Below are 27,238 nucleotides of genomic sequence, written 5' to 3'. Positions count from 1 at the left end.
TCTAAAAGTTGTTTTTAAATTCAGAGAAGCTAATGCAAATGGAAAAAATGACGAAGTTAGAGAGCTGAATAGAAAATTTCAAAGGGCAACCTGAGAAAACAAAGTAGTATAATGAAATGTGCCAAGACCTGGAGTTAGAAAACCAAAAAGGAAGAACATACTCAGTATATCTGAAACTGAAAGAACTTAAGACAAATTCAAGCCTACGAAGCAATCCTAAACGATTCAATAAGCAAAATATTGAATGATGCAGGAAATACCAAAAGAAGATGGAAGAATGTACAGAATCACTGTACTAAAAAGGAGAAGCTGATAGTCAGCCATTCCAAGAGGTAGCATATGAGCTAGACCCAATGGCACTGAAGGAAGAAATCCAAACTACACGAGCCAAGATATTAGCCCAAAACAAGACTCCAGGAATTGATGCCATATCAACTGAAATGTTTCAACAAGCTGAGGAAGCACTGGAAGCACTCACTTATATATTCCAGGACCTTTCTAAGACAGTTAGCAGACCAGTTAACTGGAAGAGATCTGTATTTGTGTCCATTCCAAAGAAAGGTGACCCAACAGAATGTGAAAATTATGGTGTTTTGGTTGTGCATATGCATTGGGCTTTGACTCCTGTGCTCTGCAGTTCGAAACCACCAGATGCTCCTCAGTAGAAAGACATAGCTTTCTACTCCCTTCAACAGTTACACTCATGGAAACCCACCAGGGGATGGATTTGAGTCAGCACCAACTGGATAACAGTACATTTACTTATTTTTTGATCATTGATATCATGTGCAAAGACATTTATTTTCATCTTTTAAAAAATTTAACAATTCATTTGCATATAATTAACAAATAATACAATTAAATAGTTTAGTCATCTTAGCAAGTAAATTTTGCTGAAGATCATTCAGCAATGATGGTATCAGTACATGACAATGAGCTGCCAGAGTTGCAGGCTGGATTCAGAAAAGGCCCTCCACTGAGATATATTTCTGTGGATATCAGCTGGGTTTTGCCTCCAAGCAGAGAATAGCAGAGAGATGTTTACTGGTGTTTGATTGTGCCAAGAAACTAGACTTAGCAAACTATGGATAACATTGAGAAGAATGGGAATTCCAGAACACTTCATTGTGCTCATTTGGCGTTTATACGCGGATCAAGAGGCGGAACAAAGGGACAGTGTATGTTTCACAATCAAGAGAGATGTGTGTCAGAGTTATAGCCTTTCACTATAGTCATTCAACTTGTATGCTGAGCAGATGATCAGAGAAGCTGGCCTACGTGAAGGAGAATGTGCATCAGGATTCGAGGCGATCTTATTAATACCTTTTGAAGTGCAGGTGACACAACCTTGCTTGCTGAAAGTGAAGCCCTGAAGCCCTTACTGATGATCAAGAATGGCAGCCTTCGATATGCATGACAGCTTCATGTAAAGAAAGCCCAAAACCTCAGAACCGGATGTATACGTAACATCAAGAGAAATGGAGAAAAGGTTGAATTTGTCAAGGATTTTCTCTTGCTTGGATCCACAATCTATGCTCACTGAAGCAGCCGTCAAGAGATTAAATTATACATTGCATAGGGTAAATCTGTTGTAAATGACCTCTTAAAGTGAAGAAATTAAGAATGTTACTATAAGGCATAAGGTGTGCCAGACCCAAGCCATGGTCTATTCAATTGCTTCATATGCATATGAGATTGGACATTAAGTAAAGAAAACCAAGAAGAATCGGTGCATTTGAATTGTGCCAGCAAAGAATATTTAAAAACTGCAGAGATCTGTCTTGGGAGAAGTACAGCCAGAATGATAGCGGTATTGGTGAGGTTTAGTTTCAAGTAATTTGGATATTGAGATAGTTTATTGTGCCAGCCTGGCTGATAAACACAAGTGGGATTAATTGAAGGGTGGAGAGATAAATGGCTCGGTGAGCCTCGCCTTGCTTTTCTCTCGCTCTTTAATCATCGGAACAGTGTACAGCTGCCTTGTTTGTTCTGTGCCTCAATTTAAAGGGCACACTACCTGTGGGACGCCTAGCCTGTGGACTGTGTCGCTGTAAGTTGAAGTCTCTTTAAGACCACACAATTGGAATTTACATCTCCGGAGCTGAGGACTGGCAGTGGGTGACCTGCCTTGCTGTTTGCTGCCTGTGCAGGGCTAACCTAAATCTCTAGAGAGATTTAGGCTCTCAAGGCTTGAAGGACTGCTAGTGTCTCATAACACTCTCACAGGAGTGAGTTGCACTGAGCCATTTGTACTGCTTTATAGTTTAACTGTACACTTCTTGTATTATCTATCTATCTATCTGTATATAATTGAACAGTTCATTTCTTGTGCTGTCTCTCTATCTTTATAAATAGATATATAAAAGTATCAGCAATCTGGCTTTGGAGTGCAGTCCCTGGAAAAGGACCTCATGCTGGGCACAGTAGAGGGGCAAGCGAAAGAGGCAGACCTTGAAAGCATGGGTTAACACAGTGGATGCCATGATGGGTTGGATGGTAACAATTATGAGCATGGGGGCAGGGCTGGAGAGTGTTTTATTATGTTAGACAAAAGGTGGCTGTGAGTCAGAACTGACCGGGTGGCACCTCACAACGACACCCGGTCTGCACACTTGAGGGTGCTGCTTCCAGTTTGCGACCCCTTCCTTGAAGACTTCTGCACTCACCCACTTACACCACAACAGAGTGACAGTTTTAATATCCTGAAATCATGTTTCTTCATATATCCCCAGAGCTATACATGGTTGAGCTAAGGTGTCTCAATAGAAGTAGTTAAAGTCAGCCCAGGATCCCCTTGACAAATGAGGTACATTGTCAAAAATGGGTGGGGGAGGGGGTAAAGAAAAAAACCTCTGATTCTACTCTTGTGGCCTTTTTCTCACCAATATAGTTTAATATGTTTTTGTTTTTTAGCTAATTCTTAATAAGCCCCCTGAATATTACGAGACATGAGAAAAAAATTCCCACATAAAAAATTTATCAAGATCAGCTGTTTGTGAATGCCTAAAAACGTGTCACTATAATCCAAGTCGACTTCTCTGTCTTGAGTTTCATAGCCTCATAGATCCCATCTGTACGATTGTTTTAATTGCATTTTTTTCTTTGAAGTATCCTGAACAAGACCAAGACAAGGGAATTAGGAGATGGCTGTCTAAAAGCATGTGAGATCACAGAGACATATTCGATTACATTTTATTTGGATTAAACCTGTGCATGTATGAACAAGGATCTTAGCAGCAATGTCTTTTATGTTTACCTGAAATATATTAGCTTTTTATTTGTTAATTGTCTGTCTTCCCTTTCTAGAATGTAGGGACTATGAAAATCAGTGAGCATGTCTGTGTGTGTGTGCATGTATGCACTTCCCTTCGGAGATATATTCTCAGCACTAGGAACACATACGAGGTACTCACAAATGATTTTCTTTTAACTCTTGCTTTGAGCCAGAATTGGTGTTATAAACAATAACAGTACAAGGTATTTCCTACTGTGAATAATCAAGATATATAACATTCAAATGGTTCTTTTGTTTAGGCATACTTCATATGAAATTTGAAGTCAGAAATTTGGTTTCAAGGCTTGACTCCTCTGTCATTTATTTGTGGTATATAATCTTAAAATCGGAATCTTTGCTTAGATAAATTAAATCCTAAAGAATCTTCAAGTGCTTGGCAAGTTGTCCTCTGTGTTTCTAGAAACTCTCCTTTCTCTGTAGTCAGGTGTTTGTCTCTTTATTTTCTCTCTTTATTCCCAGACAGGGTGGATTCTTTGCTCCTGAGCACATTTGGAAATGCATGGACCTTTTGATACTGTAGCCTGGGAACCTATGCTCCTTCTAAAGACACTACCAAGCACAGCACAGATTTCAACAACAAAGATGTATGTGACACAACATGTCATTAAGACTGAGTTTGAGAAATCCCAAGACAGTCATTCTTTTAGCACACAATTACACAAGGCAGTCAGTGATGGAGTATTCTATTGGCCGATGTTTTATTAATTGGGACAACCCAGGTTAACTCATTTTTTTTTCAGACTTTCAAATTCCTTTCTCACCTGAGGAGTAGACTCTCAGGAAACATTAAGTCGCAACAAATGGTCCTTATTAAAAATTAGCTTATTTTAGAAGATATACTTGCTATGATTAAATCTCTGTTATATATATATATATATATATATATATATATATATATATATATATATATATATATATATATATATATATATATATATATATATATATGAAAAGCTTATATTTACCTGGCTGAAAGGTTTCTTTCCATGCTTCTAAATTCATCTGTGGTATATTTTCACATGATTCAAATTCTTGGGGAAATTTTCCAACGTGAAAGGCATCGGCTGGCACTCTGCTGAGGCCTGTGTTGTCACAGATTATCCGGGAGAAAGAATGCTTTTCCAGTTCATGCCTTTGAGCGTCAGTAACTACATGTCTGTTTTCCCACCAAAACCTCCACAGAACAAGAAAACAGTGTAAGAATGCTGAATGGAGAAAACTCTTCTACGCAGTTTTCACTGAGCACATACTTCAAACATGCCCAGGATTCTCCACAGAGGCACCAAGTGAAGCCATCCCCGGCACAGGCCCAGCAAAGCGGTAATGTGGAAAGTCAGAGGCAAAGTCTGCGCTTCCCACTTCCATCGTCATCTGAGGAAGTGACCGGGGAAATGAGGAGGCAAGTCACTCCAGTAAGTTATGTCCTACGGACTGGCTGAAAACAACAGACTTTAAAGGAAAGGGGTTCTTCCAGCCCATTCTGCCAATCTCCTGGGCTGCATTGCTCTTAGTTAGGGGGGAAGGGTGGGAGCAGTGGAGAGCTGTTTCGAAATTAAAACAGTGACAACAAGTTCAGTCATTTTACAAAGTGCTACTGTTCACAAGAAATTTAAAATGTTGTATCAGGGCCATTCTACCTTCTATCTTTTGTTCTCAGTCATCGTTATTGTGAGAAATTGCAACATTAGGGAAAAATAGTCACTTTTTTACCCTCAAAATATTGAATCACTGATAAAGCTCCAATTATTTCTACCTGAATGCCATAAAATCAGTATATTCCATTTATGCTGTAAAGTTTTCCTTACTTCCCACAGGGATATAAATTGCTCTTAGATTGTGAAAAGAGCCTAATTACACACTAACACTTGGTCAGATTTGTGTTAGGAGATAGGCAATCACCAATAATCAGGATGAAAAATTAACAATGTCACTCTAGGAATCTGTTTGCATCTTGTGTTTGCTGCTCAAGTTGTGCTTCTACCAAAGATAATATAATAAAAGCATAATAATATACAAACTGAAGAAATACATCATTGTCTGAAGTGGTACTTCATATTTCATCATTCATATGCTCCATCCTATTTTAAACCGCAGGAGTTTGCTAAAGATTCGATTTTGAGCATGCGGCTCCCCCTAGTTATATCTCTTCAGGGGGCTGAATGATTGGAAAGGCTGCATTTCCAAAATTAATGAGAAAAGTGGAACCTTAGGAAATGCCTAATATACTCTCTTGAAGAAACATGAATATTCTTGAAAAACAATTTCTTTCAGTCCCGTAGTCATAGTGGCGCCAGAAACAGACCAGGAAGAGAGCGAGGAAGATGAGAAAAATGACAAAGAAGGGAAAGTAGGAAAATAAAGAGATGAGGGAAAAAAAGGTGGAGCATGAAGAAAATAACTCATTACATAGGAATTCTTTTTGAATCCCTATTATTTTTATCTATCTGGTCCCAAATGACTAACTCATAATTTTCTACTGTGGCATGCGAAGGCTAAACGTTGGTAAACAATTGCTTTCTGAACTCCCTCGAGCGATGTTGTGTGCTGTCAGCTCTCTTCTGATTCACAGCGACGGAGGAATCGAGAACTGTCCCCTTGGGTTTCCTAACGTGCTAGCAGGAAACGATTTTCAGGATCCCCTCGTGGGTTCAAACCACTGACCTTTCGTTTTGAAGGCCAGGCTTAAGCCATTGTACCAGCAGGGTTCTTCTCTCTGTCTATACATGTGGGGGCTTCAAAATGTCCAGGGAGAAAAATCATAATTGTTTGTTCAATTGTTTTCATCATCTTTTGAAGTGCTTGCACGCAGCATTTAAAAGTCTTGGTTGATGTTGAAAAGGGAGTAAAAATGTGTGAGGGCAACAGCGTTGAGTATTTCAGCTTTTTGCTACCTGAAAATGAAATCTTTGCTTGGGTTGGAAAACTGAACACTGAGAAGGAAACTGGATAGTTCGTACAAAGACAAAAACAAAACAAAGCACCCCTCCATGCTTTAAAATATGATCATCTCAGATTCCATCTTTTGAGTGTCAGTAGAAGTGTTCTGACAAGACATTTTCAGAGAACCTGTAGAGATGGAATATACTTTCAGGACCATCACGGAATATAACTGGTTCTCCCAGGATGCCAGACTGTGAGATTAGATGATATAGCAAAATGAATTACAGCTAATGTTTTTAAATGTTTAAAAAACACGCTGTGTGTTTTGAATGTGTTAGCATTTCATAACATCTTTACAGTAGAGGAAGAATTATAGATCAGAGAAATAACTTGCATGCTGCCTCCCATACAGGATCTAAAAAGTACCTGGGTGTGAATACCTACCAGTCACCTTCCCTCAGAGCCTTCATTTGCCTTCCAATGATGCATGCAAACAGGGGACCAGTCCGAGCCCCGGGAAGGAAGTTCTCAGCTAAGCCACCCAGCCAGACATCAATATTATCTGGATGCTTGTATAAGTTCATTATCTTTTCAACAACACTCCTGTTAGCGATGGCAGTGTTCAAGTCGGCTTGTGTCTTTAGTCTTGGCAAGCTGCAGAATTCTCTCCATTCGTTATAACCTATACAAGGCAGAAGGGTTTCAGGTGTTTCCCTCCCCGCCTCTCCCCTCCCCACAGGGCTCTGAATATTCATGCAGCATACCTCATTGAGTCTGTATCCACTGAAACAATTGCAGCGTTATAGAATCCTGTCCGTAATTTCCAGCCCCAGAGAAAACCACCTAATGACCCTACACCCCGTAGAGTTCAATACTCCAGGATATTTCTGCACAGACTTTAGGGGTCCTAGTGGAGAGTATTCACGAAGGAGTTTGGAGAGAGCAATAAGATGAAATCCAAGACTCCTAAGTGGATCCATATGATTTCCCAGCCTGCACTCAATCCTACACTGCAGAACAGCTGAGACATGGTCTGACCCTGTACAGGTTTAATTCTCTACCGATGACCCCAGCAATATGCTCCCTCCATCTCCGGCCCTCCTCATCACACAAACACAAGTGCACACACATGCCCACAAACAGGGAAATGGACATAGATGGCTTTCTCTGACCAATGGTCTCTCGTGTTTAGGACCTACAATTGTCTCCCACTGCTTCCAGGATAACGTCCAAATGTCGATGTCCAAGAAAGCGCTTGGTGTCTGGTCCTTGGTGAGCTCTGCAGCTTCTTATATTGCATCCCCCTTTATGGTCTGTGTCCTCATCGCTCGCCCGGATTGCTTTGCTCGCACACTCTGGCTTTGCCAGGGCTGCTGCTTTGTCCGGACATAATTTCTCCTCTTCTCCCACTCCTCTAAAAACCTGCTCCCTTACTTTTACGTTATCATCCTCAGTCAACTGATCTCAATTTAGCTATTGTCTCCTCTAGAAACCTTTCTCCTTCTTCCAGGTTAAGTGAGGTGAGGTTTCTAAAGTGCTCACTTAGCACTTGGAGCTGAGGCTAATCAGAACATACGCCAATGTTCTTTATTATTTTCTCTTTGCTCATCCATTCTGGCACCTGGAGTCTTTTTGCTGAGATTTATTCCCATTGAGATATATGTGTATGCACACACACATATACACACATACATATATGCATATAAATATATATTATGTACTCAACTAATTTTAAAATATATTTACATATATTTAATTTAAAATACGTATATATTTGGCACTCAACTAGTCCATTCTTGGTCTGGAAACGTTGCTGAGACCTGGTCACCATGGGAGACCCTGCTGATTTTTTAAAACACTGGCAGCGTACCTGCCTGCTTTCCAGCAAGAGGCGAGCCACCCCAGGACGACGACCTGACAGATCAGTGCTGTCCCTCGACACAGTGCTAAGTTCTGGCACAAGTAGAAAAGTGATTCTGATTGAACTGACCCAGCTCAGGAACATGGGGCATACATGAGACAGGCAATAGACTACGCACCACGGTGCCATATGCCGATGGAGAGGCATAGGAAAAACAATCACATATTTTCTAATTAGTCAGGCAGAGGCATGGAAGTGATAAAGAAACACACTGGGCTCTGGGGGGAAAAAGCCTTGGAAGAAGCGATATTAGAGCAAGGGACATCTGAAGGAAGGAAATATGAGTGAGTGGGTATTCTAGAGCTTTAGAAAACCATTACCGAATGGTGTTGAGTCAAGTTTTTAAAAAATGCTGCATCCATGATGTAAATATATGAGGACAAAGCATGCACGTGTATTTTACTCATGTGTTAGCCACAATCATTGCCAGTTTGGGTGCGCTAGCGCAGTCCTGGGCTATATGTTATACGTATATGTTACCAGGAGCTGAACCTTGAGACCCTGCTCTGCCTCCGGTTAATATCTGCAGTTGCTATTATGACTTCAAATTCATATTAGAAGCTACTCCTCTTTTCTCTTTCTGGATGGACCATTCCCAGGTCTCTCATCAAACCTTGGCTCCAGCTACGTAGAAGGACGACTAACTACCTCGCTCTTCGAGTTTCCCCTGCCTCTTCCCACCCAACTTCCATTCTCAAACTAAATTCACATCTCTTTAGTCGATTCTGACTCATGGAAACCCTGCATAGGCTTTTCAGACAAGACATTTCTACAGGAGTCGATGACCTCATCTTTTCTCCGTGGAGAAGCTGGTGGGATTGAACCATTGACTTGGACGTGAGTGGCACCCCCAGAGCTAGCTCCTTTTGTCCAGTGAGTAGTTCATCTTTATCACGCTGTCCATGGAATACTGTGTTTTAGGCCAGACCATCAAACACACCCTCCACCTTTCTCATGAGACTGGAGGATTATTAGTTACTGCTTTGATGGCAAGCTAAAGAAATGTATTTCTTTTCAGATGAAGAAAAAGCTACAATATTGAGTCAACCATAGTTTTAAAATTAGAGAGGGAACTTTTTAAAATAGTAAAGCAGACTATCTTCAATCTATTTTAAGTAGTAAAAAATGTTTTCAGTGCCTATGGGAGATTGGTGCTTTAAGTTATGCATAGATAAAAATAAATGAGGAAGGCATGTTCCTTTTTTATTGCTCTACGAAGAAACACATTTACATCCTTCATCTCCAGGCAGGAAAATGTGAAGTGCTTGGCAAGGTAGTAAAGAGGCAAAAGGTAGTTGGTGCCAGAGTGAGGGGACCTCCACTCTAGGAATGTAAAAACTTTCATTTACAGAGACTCCTGTTTATGTGAGACAGATGGAGGTGGGGGGAAGAAGAGTTAGGGAAAAAAGCCTTTGGCGACAATGTAAGTTGGCTATTTTCTTCAGCCCTTCAAAGTAAAACAAACAAAAAGGATTTCAGGGCAGAGTGGAGGTCATCATCACATTGTTATAATGAGAATTTCACTGTAATGCTTATTATCTACTTTCACCTCTGATCTAAGTAACCTGTATTTAGGGGCCATGATATATGTGGGAAGGAGTTCTGGTGGCACAGCAGTTAAGTGCTCAGATGTTAACTAAAAGGTTGGCAGTTCAAACCCACCCTACAGCCCAATGGAAGACAGAACTGGCAGCGTGCTTCTGTAAAGATTACAGCCTCGAACACCCCATGGGGCAGTTTCACTCTGTCCGATGAGGTCAGCTTGAGGTGAAAATTGAATCAATGGCAATTAGCAACAATAAAGACATAGCTTTTCCATCTAAACTTGTCTACTTGCCAAAACTGGAAATTATAAAATTCTAATCAATTAAAAAAATAACCACAACACAATCGCCAAGAGTTGTGGGAGAAATAAGGTGAGGAGGGTGGTGCTTGGCGTAATGCAACACTTTAATCAGACGTATTGCTTTCATAGGGGCCCTGGTGCACTGTCAGCCCGGGGACTGCTGACCAAAAGGCCCCTAGCCCCACTCACCAGCCACTCCTCGGGAGACAGAGGAGGCTCTCTGCCGCCATGAAAACTTATAGCCTCAGAACTTCTCTCTAGAGATTTTGTAAGGCAGAATCTACTCAATTGCAGTGGGTTAGGTTTGGTTGGGGATATTATTTTTAGTATTATTGTTATTAACATTTGTTGGTGGCACCAGGAGCATTCTTGCATGTGTTGTCTCTAACAATTAAGACCACTTTATGAAATTGACATTGTTGCCACTTTTTTGTTGTTGTTTTGTTTTTAGCGAATGTAGACATTCAGAGGGATTAAGAGACCGGTTCTAACTTGGAGTTAAGTCCAAGTCTTTGGACACAAGCCGCATTCACCTACCGTCATGTTTACATGCCACCTGGGGAAAACAAACAACAACTAAGTGAAAAGTATGTGCTTGTTGTATGCACGAAGTATTTTACTGTCTGGTGATAAGAGCGGTGGCAAGAACATAGATCAATAACACAGAGTAAAAGACTAGGAGGGGCTGGAGTGAAGAGTGAGGGGATGTCACTCTCGGCTGTCAGTTTATTCATGTGCGTTGGATGTACAGGCTGGAAGAAAGTGTGGGGGTAGGATAGACCACTACAGGCACTGAGAACATATCAGGAAGAGGGAATGGAAGGTTCAATGGACTTGAGACACAAAAGCAGGCGTGTCCGGAGCTCCAGACACAGGCAGGGGAAAATGAGAAGTCTCCTTCAGGAAGATCCTTCTGTTTCCTTACGGTTTGTAAGATTGTCATTGATGTTAGTTGCCATTGAGTCAACTCCGACTCAAGACCACTATATTGTAACAGATTGAAACATTGCCAGGCTCTATACAAAATTTGTACATAGTCTCCAAAATTTACAGCCTGTGCCCTGGCTGTTTCTAGTCCTTGAGATCACTGCTGGCTAGGGAGGAATGGAGGCTTAATGGGCATAAAACATCCTCTTAAAGATTCCCATGTGAAGAAACTGTCACCTGTATATTAACTTTACTTGCTTCACAGATGCAAGAAGATGGACATGAATTTGTTCATTTAATAAATAAATGCATGATTGAATTAAATGGGACATTGAACGTAGAAGTTATGAGAGAATGTTTAGCATGCATGAGGTATTGAAACCAAAGACTTTAGGGTAGACCTTGCAGAATGCTTTGCAAAGAAACGTCTTACATCTCAGGGGCCAGGGAAACACTCAGTGGAATGTGATTCGCTCCTATTGGAGTGTCTACAGAATCAGCTAACATATATTCGTATAGGACATTCTAAAGCAGCTTTGGTGACTGCAAAGGGCGGACTGTGGTGGAGATTCTAACACACCTGACTCTCTATGGGGGAAGCGTGCAATTTTCCACTCCTTTAAAGGAAATGTATCAAGGACCCCGTATAGAGTGGCTGTGCATGGGAATTGACTCTGTGGAAGTAGACTCAGCTTGCTTTGGTTTCTAAGCATAAGACCGCAGTAAGAAACGTAGACAGAGTGATTTATAAAATTGGAGAGTTTACCAAGCACATATAGAGTCCAGATGTGGGCACAGGAAATTTGGTATCACATAATGAAGATGGGGCAAGTGCTATTAGAGTTGGGCCGAGGACAGACCTCAGAGGTCAGAGGAGCGAAGGCTCCAGGGAGTTGGGAAAGTCAGGGAAGTTCTCAGTAAAGGAGGTGACATCGACAGCTGAGATAGAGCGGCAGACAGAAATTCCATGGAGTAGATGACAACGGAGGAAGGCACGGGGCGGTGTCTGCCTGGCCTGAGATGAGGAATCAAGGCGCCTCTGTGGGCAGGCAATTGGGTGGGTTCTGCAGCAGCAGCATCTCTCCAGGCCCCCAGGGCATGTTGGCAGGGACTAAAGGGAAAAGAGGGTGGACAATATAGCCACCAGCAGCTGGGAAACTCGGCTCAGAGGTGCCATTATGCTCTAGCAAACTCTCCCTCATTCTGCTCGGGCATGCTATCTCTAAGTGCCTTTGCTCAGGCACGTATTATGAAGCTCAGCTCTGCTTGGCGCCATTTCTATTGTCTGAGAAGCCCTGGACGTTTCCTTTTTCCTTTAGTGGACTCAGGTACCTTAAAAGCCCATTTCTTAAAGTTGGTAATAGATGTGCAGACACATTTCATGTTAATTCAGTCTCTCAAAGAACAAATTACACAGCCAAATTACACGGCAAATGTGCGAGGGAGCATTCAAAAGGAAACCCAGAAGCAGCAGCAGACCTGGCAGACCGTGGTCTCGGCCCCTCTGTAGATTTAAGGATGCCAAATCCAAAGTGCCGGAATTCGACAGCACGAAGAGCTTTTCTGTCAGCTCCTCATTCATCAGTTGACCTTGCACCTGCAACTTGGCTGGTCTTGCGAGCAGGCCCCTTACCAGCGGGTCCACGCCACCTGGAAAACGTTCACAGAAGAGGTCAGCGATTTCTTTGCTCTGTGATGGAGACATGGAATAACCACTCAGATCACAAATTACGCTTATTCCTCCAGCTGTGATTTTAGGAATTCCTTTTAGATACTCTTAGAATACTGTCTTTGTTAGTGGAGAAGCAGCCATCTGAAACCCATGAAGCGCTAAAGGCGAAGGGTGTCTAGGACTGAGGGATGGTGTCCACTCCGTGGTGGATGGAGTTTTCTTTCTCATCAGGAGAAAGATTACAATGAAAGGACGTAGTTGCCTAATTCTAATGTACAGAAAATTAAAAGAAGAACTGATTTGCCTGCAGGCCTACTTGGAGGATGCCGAGAGATCTTACTCCAATCGCTGGCATTCTCCCGTGCACAGAAAACAGATCAGTTTTATATTCGGTCCCCTGTGACCACAAACGATTTGGATCTGTCATGACATATGATGAGTCTTTTAGTGGGCCAGTTAGGCTTCAGGGTACCCACCGAAGTCACCAACTAGAAAGTACAATTCACTTTGACCTCTGCAGGATGATGTTCCCACTGCCGCTAAGTCAACTCTGACTCAGAGCAACCCCTGAGAGGGCAGAGCAGAACTGCTTCCTAGGGTTTGAGATTGTCAATCTTTACAGGAGCCACCAGCCTCCCCTCACCCCCTACTATATCCTTTTTGAAATAATCAACCTTTGAGATGAACTAGAAGCTTCCAGGTGGGCATAAAGTAACGACATGGGACAAGAGAAAGGGAATCTGAGGGGAAGAATTAAAAGTCAATTTACCATAAGGCTAACCAGAGAGTTAACTTATTTTTTTTTTAAAGAATTCATTTCCAAAGGTAACATTGTAAAGCCATGGGGGAAGCCCATTGTTAATGTGCTCAACTGCTAACACAAAAGGGCAAGGTTGGAGTTCACCCAGAAGAACCTTGGAAGAAAGGCTCAGAGCTCAGTAGCTGAGAAATCAGTCATTCCCAACTCTCCGAGACAGCCTGGGCTCAGCAGCATATGAGCTGGCACATGTCTTGAGCATGCGCAGGGTTTCCCTCTGTTCGACACAGGACCGCTGTGAATTTGAACCTGTAACAATCTCACAGTGCACAGTTCTCGGGCAAGTTCACAGTTCAAGTTGCCTTGAGGTTGAACTCATTTCAAGGCACCTTTTTCAGTTTTGTTTTTTTTGAGAGTGATAAGGTATTGAATTGTGGCATAGTGTTGGGCTGCGAACCACAAGGTTGGCAGTTCAAAACCACCAGATTCTCTGTCCAAGAACGATGCAGCTTTCTATTTTTACTCCCGTAAAGAGTGCAAGTCTCATAAATTTCACAGGGTCAGTTCTGCCCTGTCCTGTAGGTTTGCTATGAGTTGGAGTTGACTTTAATGCAGTTAAGTTTGATTTTTGAGGATATGCTCTTGAACATAGCCATAAAAAACCCGAAATGTCTAGTGATAAAAGTATATGATAGATTGTATGATAACAAATGAAAATGTCTACTTTAATTGTTCTGATATCATGGATAGAGATTTCATCTGCACCTGAATCCATTTATTTTGTGAATCTTGAAAAATTTCAGTAAGTTGAGAGAAAGCATTTTCGATGGAGACCTCAGTCTTTTAACATAGCTTGAGAAAAATCCTTTTCTCTGTAAACATAGATAATCTACCTAATAATCAACCAAAATGCCTGTCCCGCGCAGTCGTCATAGCTGAGAGACACATAGAAATAACATATCATGAAGCCCAAGGTGAAAGAAGGCAACCCACCTTCCCTGATGAGTCTCCACGGGCTAAAGAAGACATCGTGCAAAAGTAAGCTGGGGAGCGCTGGGTGCTCCTGAAAGTGCTCGTCCAGCCGCCTCACGAGCGGGTGAACGGTGGCATGCCCGAAGCGGAACGCAGCCGTGGAAAAGACATTGGACACCGTCGGGTTCACCGTGGAATCATAGCCTTCATAGACACCCACATATTGCTGGAAGGCCTCCGGGCCTAGGATTTTGGGAATATAATCTCTCATGGTAATGATCTATGGAGAGGAAACAAAGCGGGGACAAGGGGTTTCAACTGGGGATGATTTTCAGCAAAGCTTGGGTTATTAGAAGGGTTAAAACTTTGAGCAAATGGGAAAAAGAAAATCTTCTTGAACAAGCCTGGGGAGATTAGACTTGATATTCAGACAGCGTATTCACAGGAGAGGGTGCATTAAGTGCAGCGAACAGGCAAACCAATATCCACAATTCCAAATAGTCTTCAGAGTGTTTGGTATTTATGGGATTAGATGGCGGACACTAGAGGCAATCCTCAAAGCCCGACCAGGGCAGTGCTCTGGGCAGGACGAGCCATGTGAAATTTGGCTGACAGAAAGGAGAGAAAGATTCCAAGGGGGCTGCTACCTGCCTTTGTAGTTTTGAACTAGGAAGTACTTTTTCTATCTACACCGTGCTTCAGCTCTGGGGGAGACAGTCACGCCTTAGTTTAGACATATAAATCCAAAATCCAATCACTTGCAGTCATGGCATAAAGCACTCCGGCCTCAGACCAATGTAAATTCTAATCCTGTCCCTGCTCCTTCTGAGCTGTGTGAATCTGGCAAATTTAATCGACATTTCGGAACCTTGGCTTTTTTTTTAAATGTGGAAACACATCTTTCATAGAGTTTTTATGAGTTACAGAAAGATGCATCACCGAACCCTTCTTCCCCTAATTTTAAAGGACAAGGTGCACAAAATAAAGATTATGTAAGATTTCATGACGCACACTTACGAAGCGATCAAGTCTCCTAGATATGTCTGCTTGGTTTTTTTTGGCGTGTCTTTTTCTTCCTATCCACTACCTGTTGGCCTTTACAAGAAAGGCACTGGAATTAGAGGAGGGAAGAATGGGTAAAACCACCCGTTTCCATAAGGAGCTGTGGCGGTGGCTGTACAATGCCCCTGGATATGATTGAAAGATTGAACTATTGAATTGTATAAGATGTATTGGGAAAAATAATTAAAAAATAGTAAAGGAGCTGAGTTTCTGTCATAATATTTACCAAAACAAACAAACAAACAAAAACATACCCCCCAAAAACAAAACAAAACAAAAATGTACCAAAATACTGCCAACTCTTAGTGATATTAAAAAGCCCAAATCCACTGCCATCGAGTCAGTTCTGACCCACAGTCACCCCCTATAGAGCTGTTGAGGCTGCAAAACTTGCTGGGAGCAGAGAGCCTCAACATTCTACCTCAGAGGCTCTGCGGTATTTGAAACACTGACCTGGTGGTCTGCCGTCCACCATTTATCTGACTGTGCCACCACCAAACCAAACCCCCTAGACTCCCGGCCATCCAGTTGATTGTGACTCACAGGGGCATGGCAGGACAGAGCAGAGCCGTCCCTGTGGTTCTCAGAGACTCTGAATTCGTACGGGCGTCGAAAGCATTTGCTGTACACTGGTTCACGTCGCTACTGTCCTGCTCTGTCCTACAGCAGTGCCTTCCATTGCCCAGCCCGAAAGAGGAGAGGGGTGCCGCCTCATTCCTGGCTGTCACCTAACTGGAAAGGCAGGGAAGCAATTGTCTAATTTAACTGGGTCTCAGTTAACATAGCTTTCAGTTTTTGCTTTTGAAAACAATTTTTTCTAGGTCTTATGCTATAAAACGCAAGTCCTTCTTGCACATAAGTAATTTTATTTTTGTGGTTGCTGTTGAGACTCTCTGAGCAGAGCCCACCCCAATCCAACAATGTGTCCTCGCGCAGTTACACTGAGGACCTTCCTTGAGCTCGTCAACCATTCCCCCCCCCCACCTCCTTTTAACAGTTGTTCCTTCCCTGTTAACATAAACTCACTGCCCCCTAAATTGCCTACCTAATCTCTCAAGTTGCTGTGGTCAATTTGATTCCACAGGGAGAGATGTTTAGAGGGCATGCCGGCTTAAGTTTCTTGACCTGCCATAAAATCCTCAAGTAGAACTCCTTAGAAAGTCTTCCTTTGCCCACATGGGGCTTCAGAAAGTCCATTTGCAAGGTTAACTGCCGGAGCTGTATTCCCAGGGCAGGCATAGGCTGGTCGGGGACCATATGGTAACACCTCATAGGAAATAGATGCAAAAACTCTTTAAGCTGTTTTCAGTGAGTCAGCACGGAGCAATAAAATGCACCCCGAACCCAGTCTAGTGGAGAGCTACTCCTGGCTCTTTAATTTACTAGCTGAAACTTCGTGTTCTTCCCAGTAAAGTAATAACACAACACCTGCTTCTGAGAGTGTCTGTAAGGGATAATAACCAGAGAACCCTATATGCTGAAGTGTTGTGTCACTGATAAATGATCACGCAAACATAGGAGACGCTCATTACTTTTTGACACTTGGGTTCTGGAAGAATTATGCACGAGGACTCTGTTTTTATATTGAACAATGTTTCAGCAGTAAAAAAATCACCATCACTTTGTTTTGGTTGTTGGAGATTATTTTGATCAATAACCTGCGTCAAAACGACGTTCAAGTGATAAAAACGACTCTTAGAAATAAATGAACTAAAATCACATATTTTTTGTGGTCAGTTTTAAAAAGCAAATTATGAATCTTCCAAGGGTTTATTTTAAAAGCAATATGCTTTACATATCTGCAATATTTTCCTTCAGGATGATAAAATCTATTTACTAAACATATAATTTGATACTTCAAAGTGAAACCAGGAAGGGAAGAATGCCCTATTCATGTGCTGCTCATACACATTCTCCTTCAAGACCTGCACACACACTAAATGAAAAAGGTCTAACCATGCTTCCCAAACAGGTTTCAGTCTCCGTGCTGGTTCATTGGTCAGTGAGACGTACCCGAGTTATAAATCAGTATTAGAGCGGAGTTATGGCTTCATAGTGCACACAGATCCAATTAGTAAGAGGAGAAGCTTCTGGACCACAAATAGGTCAGAGTGACTTCTCCTGATGAGACAGTAAGGTTAATGTGGCTTTTCACATTCAGAACAGGTACAGCACCTTCGGTTCCTTTAATATGCTTCTTTGATTTCTTCTGGTTACAATCGAAGGAGATGGCCCCTCTCATTTCAGCCTATGGCAACAAGAGATCTTTAAGTGTAGACTACTTTAATGACCAGGCTTTGCTTTGTCCCTTACTTAAAGCTTAACTTGTGCTTCCAGAGGATGGCAACAAAGGGTGACAGGAAATCCTGAAAGCATTTGCTGCTGTGACACATCGCCCTAATCCTCAATGCCGGCTGCTTAGCCACCGCGGACTCATGCCGTTTTAGCTGATCGCGTTTCCGTGTCCGTAGTATCCTCAAGGTCTGACCTTGTCAGAGCTCTGCCAGGTATGTTTCCCCTCTTTTACACTTTCCCCACCATCGGATTCAAGCGCCAATTGTAAATTCTTATGCTGAACTACGAGAAACTCTCCCGTGGCGTATTGCCAAAGCAGGCGCAATGACATCATTTGTTCTAACCAACGGAGCGTTAAGATCTGATTGATCCAAACGGTCCTTCTGAATTTCCATGGCATTTCTTCTGAAAATCCCGTTGGTATCTGTGAACTTCAGCCCTCGTGGCGACCATGGCTGCTGTAGACTGTTGACGCATACTCTCTCTTCACTGTCACCGAGGCTGTGACTTTTTAAGAGGTTTACGGGAGTAGAAAGCCTTGTCCTCCCACCAAGTGGCTGGTGGTTCTGAATTTTGGACCTTGCAGACCAGAGCCCAACACGTAACCATTATCCCACCAGGGCTCCTCCTGTTGGGGGTACGATCGAAGAAATAAAATGAAAACTGGAACCTTTCTATCAACTCATTGCTCCTGTGGGCTTCCTGCCTCTTCGACTCCATCTCCGAGGGATGGGATTAGAGGACAGCTCCTTCCTTTACTTTGATACCCTTTTTAGACTCCCTTCACGTAGCTTGTGGTAATCTGATCTCCTAGGTTCCTTAATAAGGTCCAAGGAGGATACTTTGGTTGCTCAGAGTTCCACATTGGTGAGGGGTAGGCCCCAAACTAGCATCCAGGTTCAACTCTTCTAAATCCCGACCTCTTTCCACAGGTGGATGCTGTGCAAAACCTGGATGTAACAAAACCCGGAGATGAGCAAATTCAATATCTCTGAATGGGGACTCCAAATACACTCCTTGTTTAAAGCCTGCTTTCTACAGGTTTAATATTTCCTTGGCACTCAATGTGCCCTCCTCGGGAAGCTAGATAGAGGAAGTTTCTGGGATACTCCAAACCCAGGGATGAGCCTGGTTGACTGCATGCCTATTGGTAATAAGAACTCAGAGTGACCTTTCCAGTTTCAAGCTCAAATATCCTCTTCCTCAAGAAATGAGTGTGATCTAAATCAAACTTTTCTTAACTTCTTTCTGACGCTGCTTAGAGTGCACTGAAGGCTTCTCTTTCTAGAGAAGGTGATATCGAAATGAGTTTTGGAATATGAGGGATGGAGACGTTGGGTCCAGGGAACGGAACAGCATCTGTGTAGTTGACTCAGGAAATAGAATCGTTGTACTCAGCTGGGGTTTAAATTACTTGGAATTGGAAGGCAGATAAAGTGATAGAAAGGAAAGTAGAAAATTAATCCAAGACTTTGTGTGCTTTGTTGAGGAGTTGAAATGCACCCACTATTGACACCTGTGGTTTCTGAAAGCGCTGACAGTTTCAGGGAAGGCCCTGATATACAGAAGCTGGCCCTTTGACTTCATTGAATCAGGTCTCTAGACTAATTCTCTTGAGGTACACCATGTGGAGCATGACAGGGCATAAATTCACAGCAGGATTAGTTGAAGAAAAAAAATAGATTTTGTGGGAAAATATTTTTTGGGAAATGCTCTATGCCATATGTGATTGGTTTTGTATCAACTTGGCTGTGGCAGGATTCTCAGTGGTTTTCTAGTTAGCGTCCCCTAATCCCTCATGATCTGACCTAACACTGTAATTATAGCCAATCATTCATAAAACGATTAGGATGAGAAGCTCCACCCTCACTCGGATCATAACTTTGAGGAAATCAATTGAAAGAGAGTTTTCTCTGGGGTATAGGTTGCTTATAATATAAGTGGAAGCTGTGGGAAAACATGGTGCCCTTTTACTGGGTCTGGATCCTATGTCTAGCTCATTGACCTCTGGCTCATTGGACTCCAGCCAGTAGCCTACCTTCATCCTTGCCAATCCTTGGAGACCTCGGTGACCTGCTGACCTTAGTTTCATTTGCCTCTGGAGTCACAAATGTCACATCAGAAACTTCCCCAGGCTGGTTTCTTCAGAGACAGGATTCTTTGCATTCACTGAGGAGAGCTCTTAGGATAAACAGGGACCAGGAAAGCAGGACTGAACAAATCAAGAAGTTACCACCGAATTTGGTGTTACCTGGAGTCTGGTTTGGTGTCCCCCCCACCGTCCCCATCCTGTAGACAGCTCTGAGGAATGAGTTGTGCCATTCTGTTCTGGCCTCAGGGTGAGGCCTCTTGGTCAGTCATTAGCTTGGATCTTTCTGGGAGGTAGGAGGCTACACTTCTCTTTAAAGGAGGGGCAACTATGTGATTTTGCAGTCGCCTCCAAAGTCACTAGGAATGCTACGGCTTCCAGTAAAGGGGATCTGAGCCAGACATCAAAAGATTAAAAGCACCCACGGTAGAAACTGTCATCCCTTGAATCTTTCTAGCAACAGGCAACAATCCCACCCTGCCCCCTCTCTTTCTCTCTCTCTCTCTCTCTCTCTCTCTCCTTGTGAAGAACAACCACCTAACAAGGAATTTTCAGCTGCTTCAAAATCTCAGCAAATGAGGTCTCGGAGGTAGCAAGGCAATCTCTCTGGGGAGTTTGTCCGCCTCTTTCAGACGGGAGTGCCACAGGGAGCGGTAGGGTATTGTACTGGAGGTCAAGTCTGGCCTCCATAGAACTCCTAATTAAAGCTTTTGTTAGTCCATGGGGATCTGGGAAAATTACTGCTTTTCCCTAAGAAACTTTCCCTAATAACTGTTACCAGATAGCTAAGGGGGAAAAGAGGTGTGAGTGTGAAGAATTCAAGTCAGTTGTTTCAGAAGTCTTTGCCTTTCAACTCCGCAGAGCTATACATGAACACTCTGAAACTTTCTTCTCGATACCTCATACCTGGGATGTTTTTTTTATTGTTATTATTTTCTACCTACATATGGAACACTAATAATCTTGTTCAAGTGAGTATCTGGATCTTTATTTTTGTTTTGTGGCAAAATAGTTAGGAGGAAGAAAGAGCTTTCTACTCCTGTAAGGAATTACAGTGTCAAAACTCACAGGAAAAGTCCTACCCTGTCTTGTAGGCTCCTTAGGTGTCTATCCTCAGAATAAAGGAATGCTACTGCTAAAGGTCGTCTGTATCACATGAGAGAGAAATCGTGATTGCTGAGGTCCCCGGGGCAGCTGATGGAGATATTTCCATTGCAGAGGGATGACTGAAGTTCAACCTTGAAAAATATAGAATGGAATTGAAGGCAGACAAATGAAGGAGAAAGGATATGTACTTTCTTGTTCTGGTTTGGTACTTCCTGCGCTTTTTGATTGGTGGGGAATGTCAAGCACCAGAAGATGTAGCCTTGTATATATTATTTGGGCCTCTTGGCTGGCTTTGTTGGGGAAGAGAGAAAAGACATATAATCTTAAAGTTTGTTCTGATATTTCTTTCAATTATCTAATGTCTTTCAGGAGGAGAGAGATTCATATCATCAAGTTACTGAACTGTGGGTCAATAAAACCACAGGAAGAAAAATGGCCGTCCCCCCAGGCTGCCCTGGATCTTTAACTTACAGTTTAGTCTCAGCAGTAGTCTTATTGACATATTAAATGCAACTTATTATTTTAAGTTTTCAAAGGTATTTGTAAAAAGCATGGGAAAGAAGCTATTGACTGAAAAAGCACCAAAGAAAACTTGAAAGCTAAATATGAGGCCAAGAAGGAAAAAAATATTAATAACCACAAAATTATAAAATCCAGAAAATAGATTGAAGAAGGGAAATACAAACAACCTGAAGAGTGTTTTTGCTATTGATTTTGTTGTCGTCATTATTTTACTTGTTAAGAAGAATAGATAGCCAAATATAAATATTTCTAGATCAGTTGAAATTCTCAGAAATCCCAGAATCAAACTATCCTTAGTTTGTAAGTTCAGCAAGTATACACGAATAAGGCGCCCAGGAAGTCAATCACAGGGAGATATTGAGAAGAGAGAAATGGATGTATGATCACTGTATTTTTCTTTTTTTCTGAATAGTCATCATTGATCTGAAATCCAGCTGTTCCCCATATATGTTCCTGGGGTTGATTGAAGTTTTTAATTTGAAGAATATTTAAATAAAATTCTGGTTCTTGAGGATATAGCGGGAGGATGGAACCCTACCATTTTCTTGGAATTTAGATGACACTAATTCTTTGTACATATCTTTATGAAGCATCTACTTTTGCCCGGTATATTTTAAGTTCTGGAAAAAGAATTAAGTGCATAAATAGATGAAAATCTCTGCCCTCATAAGAGCTGACATTCTCGAGTGGCAGGAAGGGAGGCACATAGACAAAACCTAACCAAAAAGCACACACAATATGGCAGCTGATGATAAACCAGGGAAAGAAAATATAATCACCCAGGACTAACCTCACCAAGAAAATGTGCCGAAGGAAGTAAGTCATTATAAAAATGCAGTACCATATTTTAATATTGCTGATCTCTTGATTACATTCTGCTCATACTTTTTTACTTTAAAGAATTGAGATAATGCTGGTGAGCTACTCAAAAGTGACATGGTTTACTGATTCTTTTTAATTAAAAAGTGATCAAACTTATTGTCATGACATATTGCTATAGCCAAAGTTGTTTGAATTTCTCTCCTTTACAAAATCCTATATGATTAGGTTCTTCCCCCCCACTTTTAATATTGGAGTTTTATCTATCTACAAGTAAGAAGCAAGTTTATCATTCTGTGAAGCAGCTTGCCAATATGCAACCTCAGTGCTAAACTTCAGCTATGATCCTCTTGTCATGGCTGTTGGGTGTCATCAAGTGAGTTCTGATGCATAGTGGCCTGGCGCACAGCAGAATGAAGCCCTGCCCGCTCTGTGCCACTGTCACCGTGGTGCCTATTGCTTGGGCCCATTGTTGCAGCTCCCGTGTCCATGTACCTCCTTGAGGACCTTTCCCTCCTTCATTGTCCTTCTAGGTGCCATCAGGCTGGTTCCAATTCATTTCAACCCAATACACAATAGGATGAACCACTGCCTACCATTCTAGGATCTTCACAATGGTTACTGAATCATTATATTGATGCTGCCAGTTTACCTCGTTGAAGGTCTGCCTCTCTGGGAGCTGAACCCATTCTTTACTAATAAGCATGATGTCCTTTCCCAGGGACTGGTTCCTCCAGAAAACATATCCAAAACATAGGAGATCAAGTCTTAACCTTCTTCTCTTTATTTATGTATCCGGTTTCCCTTTTTCTAACTCAAGCCTATTACATACACACACACACACACACACACACACACATCAGCATATAGATGGATTCCATCAATGCTGATATTCAATTGTTCTGTACTGGTGTGCGCATAATGAAGAATTTCTGCAGTGGTTGCTAAGACAGTTGCAACTCTTAAGCATCCTAGAGTTTTCTGCAGGCTAAATCCCCATGCTGTTCAGCTCTCTCTCTCTCTCTCATGCTCTAGCAACTAAGGTTCTAATGCCTGAGTGGATCTTCTGCCTCCCTCCGCAACACGGTTGGACAGTGTCTGGTTTGACTGTTACATATCTAGGCTACAATGTGTCAGAGATGAGAAGGAAGTAGGGAGCCAAGGGGCCCTGGGGAAGACACTTAAGCTGCACGAGACTCGGGGGCTCCCTTAAGGGTCCCTTGAGAGAAGGAAAGAATAATATACAGTGTCCTGCCACAGAGCCCTGGTGTCTCAAACAGCCAAGCGCTCAATCTGCTTGCATGAAGAATCCAGTCGAGGAAACCCAAGTTGGCATCAGTTTCCTATGGAGTCACTGTGCACTGAACATGTCTCCGATGACACCAGACCTAACATTCACTAGACACAAATGGAAGTAGTTCGTTCATTTGTTCTTTATGAACGCCGCCTTATGAGGTGAATAAAACGAACCACTCTTTGACAGATGCCAGTAATACAGCAAATCATTGACGCCCGCCCACCACTAGGGGTTGCTGTGAGAAGCGAGCTAAAGAAATTAAGAAAAGCAATAGATACAACTTGTAAAGTCCTTAGAATGGCCCCTGATACTGGGAAGATCACTTGAGTTGAACCTTTTAAGATTTTCAAATCCCGGTTGCTCTTGGTATCCCTGGCCAATCATGACGCTCAGACCAAGGTTTCCCAGGACCCCACCCAGCCTCTGGCAGCCGGCTGGGGTTCAGCCTGGCAGCAGCGCCCCTATGAGTGCGCGCACCTGATGTAGGGCCCCCACGATTTTGCGCGCCTCCTGGTAGACGGTGTCTGCGCTCCAGTGCGGGTTGAGGGCTTTGAGCGCAGCGGCCAGGCGGTTGTGCTCCCGCAGCCACAGCGTGTGCACCGCCGTCAGGGACAGGACCTCGCTGGCGCGGCTGTCGCCCGCCAGGAAGCACTCGGTGCGCTCTGCACCGGCCGCGCCAGGCTTCCGCGCGCAGGGCGAGGGCCCCCGGGGCCGCATGAAGGGCAGATAAGCCCGGCCGCCGCCGTCCCGGTAGCGCTGGTTGACCCTGAGCTGCCCTTCCTCACTGGTCCAGTTCCTTAGCTGCTTCTCCAAGGCGGGTGTGCTGCCGTAGACGGTGGATGCATCCAGGAAAGAAGTCAGCCCGTTCATCTGCTGCCTTGGATTTGAGCCTGAGAGGTTTCCGAACAGGGCGGCTTGGTCCCCGGTGCCGCAGGCAGCAGAGGAGCGATAGAAGGGCCAACACTCAGCACCCATGGTCAGCGAGTCCTGCAAGGGGAGCTGCCAGGGGAAGGGGAAAAGCAAGTTCACTTGGTTTTCTTGCCCGCTGCCCCACCCTCAATGAAAAGTCAAAACCAATTCTTTTCCACTATGAATTAAGTGAAGGTTTACAGTTCAATCAATTTTCCGTTCAGTAATTCAATTATATTTCATTTCATGGTATTGCTTGTAATCCCCAAATCTAATATGTATCCTGCTTAAAACAATAAGAACTCGAGGCTGGGGATGATTCTAGACCACTGGGGACATTTCTTTGTGGTCAGTCCTTTTTGAAGTGGGTTCATTGAAGGCAGTCTTTCCTGTCCCCCCAGCTTTGTTTTCTCCCCAGGTGAGTCAGTTGGCAGGGAGAGGCAGATGGGTCCGGATAAAGAACACTCAGCACTGGCAACAAAGTGGGTCACGAACTGGCTCATAACTGCAAAGTGAGCAGTTTAAACACAGCCACCACTGCGCGGGAGAAAGACAAGGCTTTCTACTCCTGTAAAGGTTCCTCTGAAACACACACGTGATGTTCTACTTTGTCCTACAGAGCCACTATGAATCAGAGTCTACTGGATGCAGGGAGATTCCGGAGAGATCCAAATTCTGGCCTCCTCAAAGTTCTTCTGGATAATCCAGTCTTTGACTTCCTTGTGTTTGTCCTACCTGTTTATGTAACCCCACGTGCCCAGATGATTTTCTGACTTTTGATCAAGTCTACTCTTCCTTCCTTCCTTCTCTTCTTCTTCTTCCTCCTCCTCCTCCTCCTTCTCCTCCTCTGCCTTTCTCTCTCTCTCCCGCTTTACATACTGATTGATATGACATATGCTTCCTTTAGAAAAACAGTGGGCATAGTTTCTATGACCATCTCTTTCATAGGAAACCCAAGAAAGTAGAAATGACATGGCCCTGGTTCCAGGACTCTCTTTCCAAACTGTAACATGAAGATCTAAAAAACACATTTAGGTATATTTCCTAGTTGTTCATGAAACCTGTAGTGAAGCATTGTATGTGAAAGTACCATTCAAGGATGAGATGCACTCCATTAGCATGGCTCTTCTAGCCAGAGTTCCTCACGTGTTGTATTAGAAATCCGCGCTACACTGTGGCTATACTCCCATGGTGCAGGGTGTTCTCTACGATTCTAATGGGCAGGATTAGGGTGAGATTAAGACCTGTATTTGAACCAAGCAACACTCTTTCCCTTGGAGACTTATTTACGACAACTTTACTAAAAGCATCCTCATTCATTTTCCATGGGGGTCTGGTCTGCTAAAAGGAACAGTTTAGGAGAACCATCTGGGACACATAGAGAAATTAGAGGTCCTTGGAAGAGTAGCTCCAAGATCTCTGTTAGAAGTGGCTGAGGCCACAGAGACCAGATGCAACAGAGACTGTAGCATAGACACTCAGAGGACTCTGCTGAGATTATGCAATACTTCCTTCTCATTTGGCCAGAGAGACAAAATAGTGAGACAGCGTGATTGACAGGCTGGCTTCCTGGCCCCTACAGACAAGAAGCCAAGTGACCACATGGATGAAAGTCTGAAGATAGGAAAGACACCTGACTGTTGGCTGAGGAGAGGTGTTGCTATAGACCACAGATCCTTGCTCAGTGAACCCTCTGGATCCAGAAGACAGCTGTGATCCATCAGAGGGGCAGCGAGAGAAGCAGAAGTAAGAGCTGAAAGCCAAGTGGTGGATTCTCCAGCTTATAGAGCAAGTAAAGCTCTATGATTTGGGGCAGGAGGCTGGATTGTAGTATGAGGAACCTCTAGAGACTTAGTGGAGCTGGGCTTGGTGACCCACAGACGTGGAGTTAAGTCACTTTGGGTCGTGACTTACTGGAGTGGATTACCTCCAGGCACTTAATTCTGGGACCTTGGCTCGCTGACTCATTGAGTATGAGCTGGATGCCTTCCAGCTGAGGTTTGTAGCTCTGTGGGAAGCCCTTTGGGAGTTCGTTAGCGGCTCTAAGATAATTTGTAACATCCTGAGGAGCAACTACATCCTGAGCATTTCTCAAGAGCATTGCCACCTGTTAACTTCCTTGATAAATCTTTCTATCACTAATATTGTCTTTGAGGTCCAATGGCTTCAAGAGTCTCAATAAAAAGGTAGAGAATATTGTTTGAAATAGAACATATCAAAGGGGACATCCAAAAGTTCATAGACAATTCCATTAACTTTGATTCAATTTTCCACAAGTTTTTGAAGTTCCTTTATAAAAACTATAAAGTGAGTTGGCATGTCATAATAGTAGTTCTTCGTTATTGTAAATGTACACACAGAATAGATATTACATGGGCAATTAATACACAATTTTCATATTATCACTATGAGAAGGACGTGATATTCTTTGTTTTATAGCTATTGAGTTTGAGATTTCAAGGGTTAAATACATTGCCCAAAGTCACAAGATCAGAGGAGACAAACTCCACAAGATGGCCTCTTATTCTACAAGTGCAAAGTTGTGTTCTTGAGGGTGGATGTAATGGGTATGGTGAATGAGGATGAACATATCATCATGGACTAAATTCTTCAAAACTTTCTTGTAGAACAATATATATAGAGAGAACTTGTTCTTATAGAGCAAGTTCATGGAAAATTGGAATTAAAAGATAATGAAATTTTCCCATGAACATTTTGAAGCTCCCTTGTAGAGAACTGTGTCACTGAATATAAATATTAAAATGAATATGGTTGACAATAAATTAAAGGCCTTTTCAGTAAATGTCAGAAATCAATCAAAACTGGTTGGAATTAGTCATTATAGTAGGGTTTGAGATGGTCTTTTAA

General features: G+C 42.8%; 1 protein-coding gene across 1 annotated transcript in view; it reads right to left on the bottom strand.

The window, feature by feature from the left end:
- The window catches only part of TPO (thyroid peroxidase), a 235,949-nt gene that overhangs the window by 55,048 nt on the left and 153,663 nt on the right, over nucleotides 1-27,238 (bottom strand). The window contains exons 7-11 of the mRNA XM_075557175.1: nucleotides 23,939-24,460; nucleotides 14,292-14,550; nucleotides 12,349-12,519; nucleotides 6,620-6,857; nucleotides 4,261-4,469 (exon numbers count right to left, since the gene is read on the bottom strand). Coding sequence (XP_075413290.1) covers nucleotides 4,261-4,469; nucleotides 6,620-6,857; nucleotides 12,349-12,519; nucleotides 14,292-14,550; nucleotides 23,939-24,460 — 1,399 coding nt within the window. The remainder of the gene's footprint in view (nucleotides 1-4,260; nucleotides 4,470-6,619; nucleotides 6,858-12,348; nucleotides 12,520-14,291; nucleotides 14,551-23,938; nucleotides 24,461-27,238) is intronic.

This window comes from Tenrec ecaudatus, chromosome 8 (assembly GCF_050624435.1).
Source record: "Tenrec ecaudatus isolate mTenEca1 chromosome 8, mTenEca1.hap1, whole genome shotgun sequence".
Taxonomy (NCBI): domain Eukaryota; kingdom Metazoa; phylum Chordata; class Mammalia; order Afrosoricida; family Tenrecidae; genus Tenrec; species Tenrec ecaudatus.
Note: the sequence above shows the minus strand (reverse complement) of the source record. Positions and strands in the feature narration are given on the sequence as shown.